Genomic DNA, 12,778 nt, shown 5'->3' on the forward strand with positions numbered 1-12,778 from the left:
ATGTATCGCTTCTTCCTCGCATACATATGAATGCGTAAACAATGGATTCGGTACTCTTACAATTTTGCATAGTGACTTTTTAAAAATTAAAAATGAACTACTAATCTTTTTATTCTACGTCTTTAGAAAGCTGTAGTCTTGTTGGGACAAAACCAAAGAAAACTACCCAAAGGAGGTTTGTTTGACATTATGTAATAATAATTTGTTTGGATTATTTTCTTCTTATTAGCTATAAATTTGTTTTTTATTCATTTTAAGATATAATTCGGCTTTTATACAATACGGATTTACCAATATCATAGGTGATGGAGTATTCCTTCCCAAATGCGGCAATTGTCATCGAATGTTCTCAATTAGTTGGATAAAACCTTCATTATTAAAAAAAAATACTTCATCCTGGATTAGCAAACAAAGACACCGATTTCTTTAAGCAACAGGAATAAAATAAATATAATTGAATATCAAATATTTAAACTATCATATTTAAACTTTCGAACAGAATTGCTAAATGCCAGATATCATATCGAATAGGATTATATGTAGGTTTTGGCGAACCTCCTTCAACACGGCAATTTTCTTGCCTTGCCCTTTCGGCTTCTATAGTTTGACATTGAAAAACAATTAATTAATAGATTAAATAAAAGCAAATCGATTATTTGCCCTTGAATATCAAATATTGCCTAGGATTGACGAACTAGATATTAATGATAAAATAATACATCTGATGCGTGAACAGAATATTGATTGATTCCTATGCATCAGATGTGAGTCTGATGTCCCGCCTTGATCCTCGATCTTAATGTTTAATTATTTGAATAGGATAATAGGAAAGTAGCATGGCCGCTTTGTCGGGTGTTAAGAGTTGCGGACGTCATTAGCCGTCAGTTGTCAGTTGTCAGCGGCGTGTGACAGTGCGACGGTCGCGGCCGCTCACGCTCGCGCTCGAGTCGTTCCCGTTCGTCGCCATGTTCAGCTGGCTGGGCCGCGAGCCGGCCAAGACCGAGAATGTCGTCAGCGTCATCGAGGGTCTCAAGAAGATGTACAAGAGCAAGCTGCTGCCGCTGGAGACCCACTACCAGTTTCACGACTTCCACTCGCCGCAGCTGGAAGACGCCGACTTCGACGCCAAGCCGATGATCCTGCTGGTCGGCCAGTACTCCACCGGCAAGACTTCTTTCATCAGGTACCTGCTGGAGCAGGACTTTCCCGGCATTCGCATCGGCCCGGAGCCCACCACCGACCGCTTCATCGTGGTCATGCACGACGACAAAGAAGGGGTGATACCCGGAAACGCCCTCGTCGTGGACCCCAAGAAGCAGTTCCGTCCGCTCAGCAAGTTCGGCAACGCCTTCCTCAACAGATTCCAATGCTCCACTTTAAAAAATCCCGTTCTACAGCGAATATCGATCATCGACACGCCCGGTATACTGTCGGGAGAGAAGCAGAGGTTGGACAGAGGGTACGACTTCACGGGCGTCTTGGAGTGGTTCGCCGAACGAGTCGATCGGATCGTGCTCCTGTTCGACGCGCACAAATTGGACATATCCGACGAGTTCCGGAGATCCATCGAGGCGCTCAGGGGACACGACGACAAGATTCGCATCATTCTCAACAAGTCCGACATGGTGGACCACCAGCAGCTGATGCGCGTCTACGGCGCTCTCATGTGGTCTCTAGGAAAAGTTTTGCAAACCCCCGAGGTGGCCCGAGTTTACATCGGCTCCTTCTGGGATCAGCCGCTGAGGTACGATCTCAACCGACGCCTGTTCGAAGACGAAGAGCAAGATCTGTTCAAGGACATGCAGAGCCTTCCCAAGAACGCGGCTCTGAGAAAGCTCAACGACTTGATCAAGAGAGCTCGTCTGGCCAAAGTTCACGCTTACATCATCACCGAGCTGCGCAAGGAGATGCCCTCCATGTTCGGCAAGGAGCAGAAGAAGAAGGAGCTGATCAAGAAGCTGGGCGAGATTTACGATCGAATACAGCGAGAGCATCAAATATCGCCCGGAGACTTTCCCGAGATTAAAAAGATGCAAGAGTCACTGGTGCATCAAGACTTTTCCAAGTTCAACGCGTTGAAGCCTCGCCTCTTGGAAGTCGTCGACAAGATGCTCTCCGACGATATCGCGCAGCTAATGAACATTCTTCCTCAAGAGGAGTCGTATCAAACGGACGTATCAGATATTAAAGGTATACATATATATATAATATAATATTTTTATTTTTGACAACAAATTCAATTTAATCATTTAATTAAATACTATGAATCTTTTTTGAAAATATTTTTCATTCTAAATATTTTCTAAAACATATCAATTTACATAGTTACAGTGAATGTGTATTTTTCAGTAAGTTATTCAGCAATTATTACTTCTCAGAAGCCAAAAACCCGCGTCAATTTTAGTGCTTTTGATGGGAAATTTTGACTTCTGAGAAATGATAATTGTTTTGCGCCACTCTTATATACTCTTATATTAAAAGTCCGTGATATATAATATCAGAGCAATATGTAAGATGCGACGTCTGTCTACTTCTTTTTCCGCTAAATTACTTGATTTGTCTTAGTTTGTATTTTTTACTTGAAATTAAAGTTCTAGATCTATAATTAGATTAGGTTTGGGTTTGAACAGCAAATGAACGTTTCGCAACTGTCAAATTGATTTTCATAGACATTTTAGAGCAGTATATAATTTCACTAGCACCTTTCAATTAAATTATATTTTCCCTAATAGAAATATATTTCGACGGTGAAAATATATTTGCACTTCACTAGTGAAAATATCACTTCACTGAGAATACACATTCACTGTAACGTTTATATATCGCATATAGATAAATAACGATAAGTATGTATATATTACTATTTACTAGCACCTGCCAGATAAATTATGTTTTCACTGGTAAAAATATATATATCTACCAGTGAAATGATATATCTTAAAAAATATTTTCAGGATGGATTCTAAGAATTCTGGCTTAAAATCAAAAACGTCATTTCAGCGTTTTCTTGTTTTTTTAAATGACATGCATTTTTCTGGCTATATTCAAGGAGGGCATATACCCTCCCCCCCCACTCTCCCCAAATGACTTGATAACGAATAAAATTACCTGCAGCTGCTGCAAAATGCTTTATAAATTGCGATTATATACACGTTAGTGCAATAAAATTAATTTTTAAAAGGTTTAATTTGAAATGAAAAACCTTAAATAAAATTAGACAACAACAAAAAATCATTACAATGTATGTAAAACAATCCATCTGTCCTTTCTACCGAGTGGCTATAGATCATTGATAATTTTAATGAATAAAAAAACTCTATGACTAACATTGATTATCTATTTCTTAAAACTGATTAAAGTTAATAAAGTTCACTGATAAAAATAATTTAAAAACAGATAAGTTTTTGCGCAGATAAATTCTAGTTTTAAAAAATGTATGAATCATTAAAATATATACATATTTATAAACATAATGATGTACACGTTGAGTGACAATGTTCGCTATAATAAAACTCGCAACCTATCCCTTACTACAAATATAAAGGGTGATCTGTCCCTATCGTTTGAATTATAAATCCTCAAATTAAGAACACAAAATAAATTTATGGATCAGTGATGCGAATAAAATATTATTTAACAGGCGATCTGTAATATATTTTTTTAATTATACTAAATCAGGTTATCCCATTTTTCTTACGTTTACAAAAATGTATAACTTTTTATAAATTAAAGATAATTCCACTATTCTTTCGGTGTTTGTTAACAGTAGTCATATCAATGATGATATTAGTAATGGGATTTTTTTGTTTCGATATTTTCAACCCTAAATCAACAATGGCAGTGAAGATAAAATAATATCAGTTAAGCTATATTATGCTTTATGAGTTTCAACTCGGTCATAATGCGAACATAAACGCCTGTAATACAATGGTCAGGGATGCTATTAAACGTAGAAAGTGTTTCAAATGTGGCTCATAAAATTTCATTCCTTGAATTTTGACATTGATTATTATAGTAAGGGGTTGTTAGTGAGGATATTAGGGCTGCTATCAAAGCAGGTCCGAGAGTAACGATAATGAAGCTAGCACAATCAATTCACAATTAAAAAGTTAGGAAATGTGTTAATTTGCATAATATGGATATCTTATAAATTGTCCAAGGAATCACAATCACTTCCCAGTCTCAGTGACTCGAAAACTTCTTGCACGGTCTCGCCCTTTCCTATGCAAAGTAGTCCCTTTTTCCAGTAGATAGGAACAAGCGATCTGTCCCTATCTACTGATAAATAAAAACAGGCTTCTTTAACATACATTCAACTGCCACAGCCCTTTTATTTTTTCTAAACTTCACTTAGTTTAAATCCACTATTAACCCTTCGCAGTCCATAATTTTTTTCTTATTAAATTTACTGCGGTCAAATTTATTTAATCACAACAATTAGGCTTTTTACTTATGTAGGGTAAATCCTGTACCCGTTCCAGATGTTGGGACCACTACCTCAAAAGAAACCACCCAAGAATCTAGTGACAAATAACTAAATAGTACTTAGTTATTTGTGCACCATTGTAATTCACATAGCGCCAATGATTTTCAACATATTTTTAATCGCACGGAATTTATTGTTTTTGTTATTACTAAATATATTTATATATTTACATTATAATTATTCTTTCTTAGATATAAAATCATATGATTTTCGATCACGTTTTAAAAAATTTCCTCTTTGTTTTTCTTTACATAATATAGAAATTGTACCTATTTCATCAGACACGCCTAGTGCACATCACGCGATTTTTTGTCCTTCTATGCAAATACTAGAATATTGCTGTTTCTTCATCTATATGTTACAAGTTCTCAGTAATATTTTTATTGCATATAAAAATCCTCTTCTGTTGGAAATAATTATAGAAATTAAATATATTATCTTCTGAAAAATGAATCATTCTCAAGTAAGTACATAGATTTTGGTTTTTCTACATTTTTTTTAATCAACCGTGAAAACAATTAAAAGAATTCGATAGATTCTGAAAACCTTCTGGAATTTTTGATCTGACTCATTGCCTAAGAACAATGGTCAATGTCTCAGAATGTCATCGCTACTATTTACATTTACCGAATTGCATTAAAATAATCCATGAGTGTTTCATTTATGTTCATAATCGACATCGTCAATAAATACATGTTTACGATTTAAATTCATAGGCAAAATCTCATCAGGTTTTATCATTTTCACTATCTTAGTTTCTTGATTATATTCACTAACAAAAATATTTTCACAATAACGCAAATGTTTTTTTGTCAAATAATCATCGTCAGCCATATTATAATTGTAAAAGAATAACTTTTCGTCATCACTACTATTTATTTTATAATATTCTTAGCCGTAGTTAAAACTGTTATTTAATTTATTTAAAGAAAATATGTACATAAATTTCAATACAAAACTTTTTAGATTGGGAACCATAGATAACAATACTGTCGCCATTGCGATGGCGCCGACACTATTTTATTGCTTTTGACGTGAATTTTTGACTTCTGAGAAGTGATAATTTTTTTTGCGCCCTTCTATTGACCAAAATGTGCTTTGTCTAATACTCTTATATCAAAAGTCCATAGTAATATCGATAAAAGTCATATTTAAAAACAATGTGCAGACTTTATTTTTCCGTTTAATTTTCCCTGAGAGACGAGTTGGCTTAGTTTGTATTTTGGAGTTGAAAGCTCTAAAACTATAATTAGTTTTATAACTTTCATTTGATTAGGTTTGAACTGTCAAATTGAGTTACATATACATTAATAATGAGCAGCATATAATTTCACCTAACGCCTATTAGTTAAATTATATTTTCGCTAAAGAAATATATATGTACTATATAATTATAATTATATAGTAGTAAATACTTAAACAGCATATAATTTCACTGTCAGTTAAATTATATTTTTATTAGCAAAAATATATATCTACTGGTGAAACTGTATTTGGACTTCACTAGTAATAATATAACTTCACTGAAAAAATACACATTTACTACATTTGTACATTGTATGTAAATAAATAATGATGTGTATGTAATAAATAAATGTATATATTACAACTATGGAAAAGTTGAAATCATATAATTTTACTAACACCTGCCAGATAAATTATATTTTCACTGTTAAAGATATGTATCTACCGGTGAAAATGTATTTCTATATGATTTCACTTAAATGGCATATTTAAAAAAATATTTTCAGAATTTTATTTTCCTCGAGGGTTAACCCGAGATTTTAAATGTAATTAAAATGATATTTGAATACAATTTTCTTTAGTAAAAAGATTGACAAGATGTGAGTTCTGGCACCTTTTTTGTTTAAAAAAAATCCCCGTTTGAGAAATTTGGAAAATTATACTAAGTTCCATTAGTAGATAGGGACAGGCGAATTTTATATATCGTTTTAAATTTGGTATTAGAACATATGAAATAAATAAGTCATTATTCTTTATATTTTATTATGAAAGATTTTAAAAAATATTGTTTAATAAAAATAAATAGGTACATACAGTATATATTACCACTCTTACAAAATATTTGAGATGTGTTTGCTATTTTTAGGTGGAGCGTTCGAAGGCGTCCATGCTACGGATACTCCGTTTGGTTATAAACGGGGCGAAGGAATTGACGCTGGTCACGGCGATCCAAATTGGATAGTCTCAAAAGAAAAATATAAAAGTGATGAAATATTTACAACGTTAGAGCCGATCGATGGAAAAATCACCGGAAGATGTACGTTTATATAATTCAATTTTATATATTTTACAAGGTAATCATTTTTTTAATATTCTTTATTAATTATTTTAGCTGCTAAAGCGCATATGGTCAAATCCAAGCTGCCTAACAACGTTCTCAGTAAGATTTGGAAGCTATCGGACGTGGACGGCGACGGATCTTTGGATTCTGACGAATTCGCTCTAGCGTTGCATTTAATCAACATCAAACTAGACGGCCACGATCTCCCCGAAGAGTTGCCCGATCATCTGATACCGCCTTCGAAGAGAACAGAGTAAAATAATGACCAATTCTCAATGGATGTAAATTCAACTATGCTTTTAACGAGCATTTCTATAATTCTAAATATGTTTTAATTGAGAGCTTTTATTTTTTATTGCGTAATATATTCACTGCGATTATTGAATAAAAAAATTTTAAGCAATGTATATATATATATATCAAATATATATATATATATATATCAAATATATATATACAGTTCAGATAGTCGATCTATTCTACACTTATAGATAAATTTATTTTATATTTTCGTTAAACGATTAGATATGGATGTTTATTTTAATAGTAAACTTTTGACTTTCGTCGGCAATGTCTGATATATTATTTAATATTTAAATTTTTAAGATCGTCAGTATTTACTCCAATATGTTTTATATTATTTTAAAGTACGTCCAGGTTTTTTAAAGATTAAAGATAATATCTCATAAATGACTGAAAAAATAAAACAAAAACAAGATTGTTTTGTAATAAATAGTATTTTTATAACGTCGGTTATAGAGTAATTCTAAGTCGATTTATACAAATTTTAACGAGCTAATAACATGGAGCTATAATTTATTTATCTTATGCAGTTGTTGTGCCTAAATTTATATTTAAAAAAAAATGCGAAACACTTAAATATAGTTGACAATATATTATAGTTTCGTTTTATACCTTTTATAAATGAAAATTTTATATAAATTTATATAAGATAACTCATGTTTCGTATTTAATTACTGTCGGTTGTGGTTTCGACTGTGCCGACGAGGGTAACGCCTTTTTTAAACTCGGTTACTTAATACTTTTGCGAAGGAGTGCACGTGAGTGCTTATGATTTTTTCGGTCCATCGCAGCCTCGGAGTGATTACAAATTGCTCACTTCCCATGCTCGAATGTGGGTGAATCTGACAATAGAACAAGGTCAACAATCCAACGTGTGTTGTGCGCAAACAATTTGTCAAATATAACGTATGTCTGAGATTCTAAAGCTGCACACCACTGCTGTATATTTCCAAAACACTAGCTTTATGAAATGTTACAAATCGACCGTAAACAAACCAAAATATTATGTTGTTACATCGGTGAAAATTTTACATGTAAATACATATATATGTGTATATATTCGAAAATATTACAATTATCAAATTATATAGTTGTGTTTTTATTCATTTGCGGTTGTGGTTAATATGAAAATAATTAATTACCGTTGTCGTCTTGCAATGATTTTATTTATGTGTTAAACACGATTCTATGTGTACTAAACGCTTTTAAATGTTTAGCACACAGTTTCACGGGTGAGTTAATTTAATTTTCATGAACGAGTCATTCACATTTATTTCTATTCAATGGAAATTGGTTCAGAAATAAACTTGTACTCACATTATATTAAATAACTATAAAATATATATTACTTTTTTTTATGATTTGTACTCTTTCCGTTACACAGAAATCCAGAAACAAATGAAAACCTTAACCCTTTAGTTGCCAAAATCCAATATACATACAGACTTTAGTTACTTTATCGAGAATCATATTGAAGAAAGAATCAGATACATTTTTAATGCACTGTAGACATTTGCTTCAGGGGAAAATAACATTTTTTTGAAATATATATTGAAATATTAATCCCACAAATCTTGGTAATAAAAGAGCTTAAAGTGCAATATATATGCAATAAAAGCACTGTTTTACTGAACTATATATATTGGCTCATAATTTTCGACCCATTAGCAGATATGACACTATCACGTCAAACTTTCGTTTCAGCATAATGCGTAGACTGAGGCTACCTGAGCTATCAGGAAAACCGGCGCGAAACTATTGATGGTCTCCGGTTTCAGGGGTGAATTATAGTTCCGTAATCAAAAAAGAAAAGGTATTTTTTGGTAAAGCATGGTGAAGAAAGAACGGCAATTTTTATAAATTCAGGTGTCCCTCAGGGATGTATGCTTGGGCCTGTGTTATACCTAATGTACACTGCAGATCTCCCAAATACGTAAAATAATATGGTGGCCATCCTTGCTGATGACCATCACTTCCAATATGCTGCAAGAAAGTCTTAATAATATACAGTCATGACTCGAAAAATATAGGATAAGTCCAAACGAATCCAAGTCGGTATATGTAACATTCACCACGAGAAGAAAAACCTGCCCGCCAGTGTACTTCAATAAGATTGCCACGGAGGTCGATAAAAAACAAATTATTAATATACAGCTTAATCGACACTTACGGTATACAGTTATTGGGAACCGCCAGCACTTCAAGTATTAATATTATAGAGGGATTCCAGACCAAATATCTAAGAATGATTATAGACGCACCACGGTACGTGCCTAATGGTAAAGATGTCCGGAGAAATGCGGTCTTTACACTTCTATCGTTAAATTAAGACCAGTCAGGACGTCATGTAAAGTCAACAGGAGCTAACATACGCCTCTAGACAACCGCGAAATGCCGGTAATTATTTTTAGAATATGGCGAGAATAATTACGTTACTTTTAAATATAAATAATCTTAATTTTTCAGAATTAGTCTAATAATTAATTAATCATTAAAACGGCAATAATTTGCCATCTCATCAAAATAATATTTCACAAATTTTATCTGCTTATCTTTTATTCGACTCATACTTAATCTCTATTGCTTACACATTTGTCGAAATAAACATATTATTTTTATATACAGTGGAACCTAAACTTACGAGTTTTCGAGACACAGGCATTTTTTAATTTGATTCGATATACGAGCAATGTCTCGAAATACGAACAAAAATCGTATTGCGTAACTTGATCATTAATTTAGGTAGTTTGTATTACTCATTTCAATTGCCATTATTTCATTGAAACTGATAAATGACATTTTAAATCATTTCAATGGAAAAAATTGATTTTACATACAAGTAATTTGAGTTATGAGCTCCGTCACGGAATGAATTAAACTAAGTAAGCACCACTGTATGTTATAATAATTTCTAATTATTTGTACTGACTAATGCAGTCATACAATCAATATATTTGGGCTAATTTTTATGGCACTTTAATTTCTAATTGAATTTGAATGCACTGCGTTGTAAAAGAATGCATGAAAATGTAAATTAAATACAGTTAATCTTGTATGTTTTTTTCTGCTTTTCGGTAATATTTCCGTTATGGCTTTGATTATATCTAAAAGTCTTCATTTGAATTAGTTTAATGCTATAATTTATTCATCACTAAGCAAAACTATGATAGTATCTATAATACATACATGCATTTGAGTCAAATTTAATAAATACTTCGGCTGTGCCAAGATAACGTTCATACACAATAATTATTGTTTTATTTTCGTCGCGGGGTATTGTGCCACTGATAAAAACGAAAGAGAAAGCAGCATTTTTGATATTCGCTGTCATATAACTAAATTCAAGATATTGATATTCCGCATCACAAATGGATTGATCATCTGGTGGACCCCAAAAAGTCTGACCCAGTGTTCGCTATGTGTCGATTTTTCAATTATTAAAACGAAAACGTATTTTAAACATTCAGTAACTGATTGAACATTGCTCGTGAGAATAACCGACTGATACGGGTGACAACAATAGCAAATACAACAAATTGCCACTTTGTATCGCTGATCAGGTCGTTGATATCGAAGCAATTTGGCTCAATCTTTAAAATGACGTCCGAATGATTCACGCGACTTTTTGTCGGAGAATCACGTCCCATTGCTTTAATAGCAATCTGTAACTTTCTAATTTTGGCGTAAAAGCGATTAAATTGGAGATTTCCTGCGATTAAATTTGCTCATATTACGTTGAGAGTTCACCAAACTGATTCTGCTCGACCTTCCACATTACAGCGTTACATAATGAAACGCATTGACAAGCTAAACTAGCGCACCTTGATTAAAAAGATCCGTTGAAATGACCAACGGCACAAAGTCATGGTCCGATTAATTAAAGCGTTTTATGTGCGAGGAGTACACGATAAGTTTATGCTTTTCTTGTAAGTAGTATTTTAATTTTTTTGATATATTCATGTAAAGGTTAATCCAAATTCAGTTTCTGAACTATTTTTTTAAAAAAGCAAACGAATTTAATTGTTGAGAATATTTTTATTAATCGAACGTTTAATGTATTTCATTGATTATAAAAAATAATATCAATTAAATGGGCAGCTGTAATTTTCAATGACTTTTTCGTACATTTCGGGGGTATCTCGGCTATAACTTGGTGGATGTTGGTTTTTATGCGCTCTTAAGTTACGGGTTAGTCGGCGTAGACACGACTCTTAGCGTAACTCCACAAAAATATCAACGGCGTTAAATCGCATGTTCTTGGCGGCCGATATATAGCTAAAAAAATAGATTGCTATGCTTATTGGCGAGTTGTCCAATACTACTTGTCTTGCATGCGGTACTTCAAACAATCGGGACGTTGGGGATGGGCAGAAAATGCATGAATTTAATTAAATACTAGGGATCTTAATGAAATAGAAATATTAAAAAAGCCGAAATGATACTGATACTAAACCATAAATTTTCAGATTTCAGATTATCCCTCAAAAATTTTTATAAGAAAACTGTAAAAATGTATTCCAAAAATATTTTTTTAAATATGTCATTTCAGAGAAATCATATCAAAATAAATTTTCGCCGGTAGCTATATATTTTTACCAGTGAAAATATAATTTATATGGAAGGTATATTTAAATATCCATAAAAAACTAATGTTATCATTGTTTTTTTTTTATGAAAAATTAAATAATTATATCTAGTTATTTTACATCGGATCATATGGCACAAATAACTGTATCGTTAGTGACTTGCTGTTTCAAGGTATTATCAAATAGGTTTAGATAAAAAAATACACATTTTTTTTATTTTAGATAAAAATATGTTGGCGATGTTTTAGTACCTGTGTAAAAAAAGTTGGATTTCTTTCCGGTATCATTCCAGTAATGATGCTAATGTTAGTATAATGATCTACTTTGAGGCTGTCACATGCAGCATCATCATTTGAGATAATACACGTGTCATTGATTAATTTCCTCGCCGGTCGCTCGCCGGCCATGCTAATGAGTTGATGCGCCCAGTTCAGGATGTTCCAGTTTTGCCAGATTATGAACAATGATATACGACCGCCTCTTGAGCAGTTCGCAACATCCTGGCAAAGTCCCGGTACGATGGAAGTGCATATTTATAAGCAGTAAGGAAACAATAAACGTTGTGTTTCAATTCAAAACTACATTTTCACAGTCCAACTAGTTTCACAACTACTCTGGACAAGTCTGAGTTAGCATCTGAAGCTGCTACGATTTCACGTGCTTTTATGTACAACGGCTGATCAAAAGTTATTAAGCATGTTCTTTGTTCATGTTTCTTGGCAGTGTTTATAGTACACTGTAATGTGTTGTAAATTGTGTCCATATTACTCGCAGGATGATGAATAAAAGTAAGAAACAGAATCCGAGAAGTTACAAAGTTCTCATTGTTTTTTGTAAGTTGTTCAATAAATCCATTCCACCCTGGCAACGGTGAGATCTTTTTCCACTTTCCGTACATCCACAACAAATCAACTACATTAAATATTAGTTCGGATAGTTCTTCTACATCATTAAAATTTTGAACTTGAATCTCTTGCTCAATCCGGGTACGACATGATTTTCATACACTAGAAGGGGTATATGTGATAGTGCTGCTAACTCCTTTGCACTTGGTTTTGTTGTAAATTTCTTTATGCGGTCATCGGATATAACTTCAGA

The 12,778-nt window shown here is 33.0% G+C and overlaps 1 protein-coding gene across 1 annotated transcript; it reads left to right on the forward strand.

The window, feature by feature from the left end:
* The first annotated feature begins 842 nt into the window (after positions 1-842).
* On the forward strand, positions 843-7,130 carry Past1 (putative achaete scute target 1). The gene is made up of 3 exons (XM_088182696.1): positions 843-2,190; positions 6,597-6,767; positions 6,843-7,130. The coding sequence occupies exons 1-3, from the start codon at positions 966-968 to the stop codon at positions 7,046-7,048; spliced, it is 1,602 nt and encodes a 533-aa protein (XP_088038822.1). The 5' UTR covers positions 843-965; the 3' UTR covers positions 7,049-7,130.
* Positions 7,131-12,778: the final 5,648 nt, after the last annotated feature.

This window comes from Plectrocnemia conspersa, unplaced genomic scaffold (assembly GCF_051122295.1).
Source record: "Plectrocnemia conspersa isolate PC_06_02 unplaced genomic scaffold, ASM5112229v1 ptg000003l, whole genome shotgun sequence".
NCBI classification, from domain to species: Eukaryota; Metazoa; Arthropoda; class Insecta; order Trichoptera; family Polycentropodidae; genus Plectrocnemia; species Plectrocnemia conspersa.

What these genes read in the sequence shown, in the direction of transcription:
- Past1 (XM_088182696.1), top strand. Translation starts at nt 966, where the DNA reads ATGTTCAGCTGGCTGGGCCGCGAGCCGGCCAAGACCGAGAATGTCGTC. An exon ending in GGACGTATCAGATATTAAAG is followed by an intron (nt 2,191 to 6,596) that starts GTATACATATAT and finishes TGCTATTTTTAG; the next exon opens with GTGGAGCGTTCGAAGGCGTC. An exon ending in TGGAAAAATCACCGGAAGAT is followed by an intron (nt 6,768 to 6,842) that starts GTACGTTTATAT and finishes TAATTATTTTAG; the next exon opens with CTGCTAAAGCGCATATGGTC.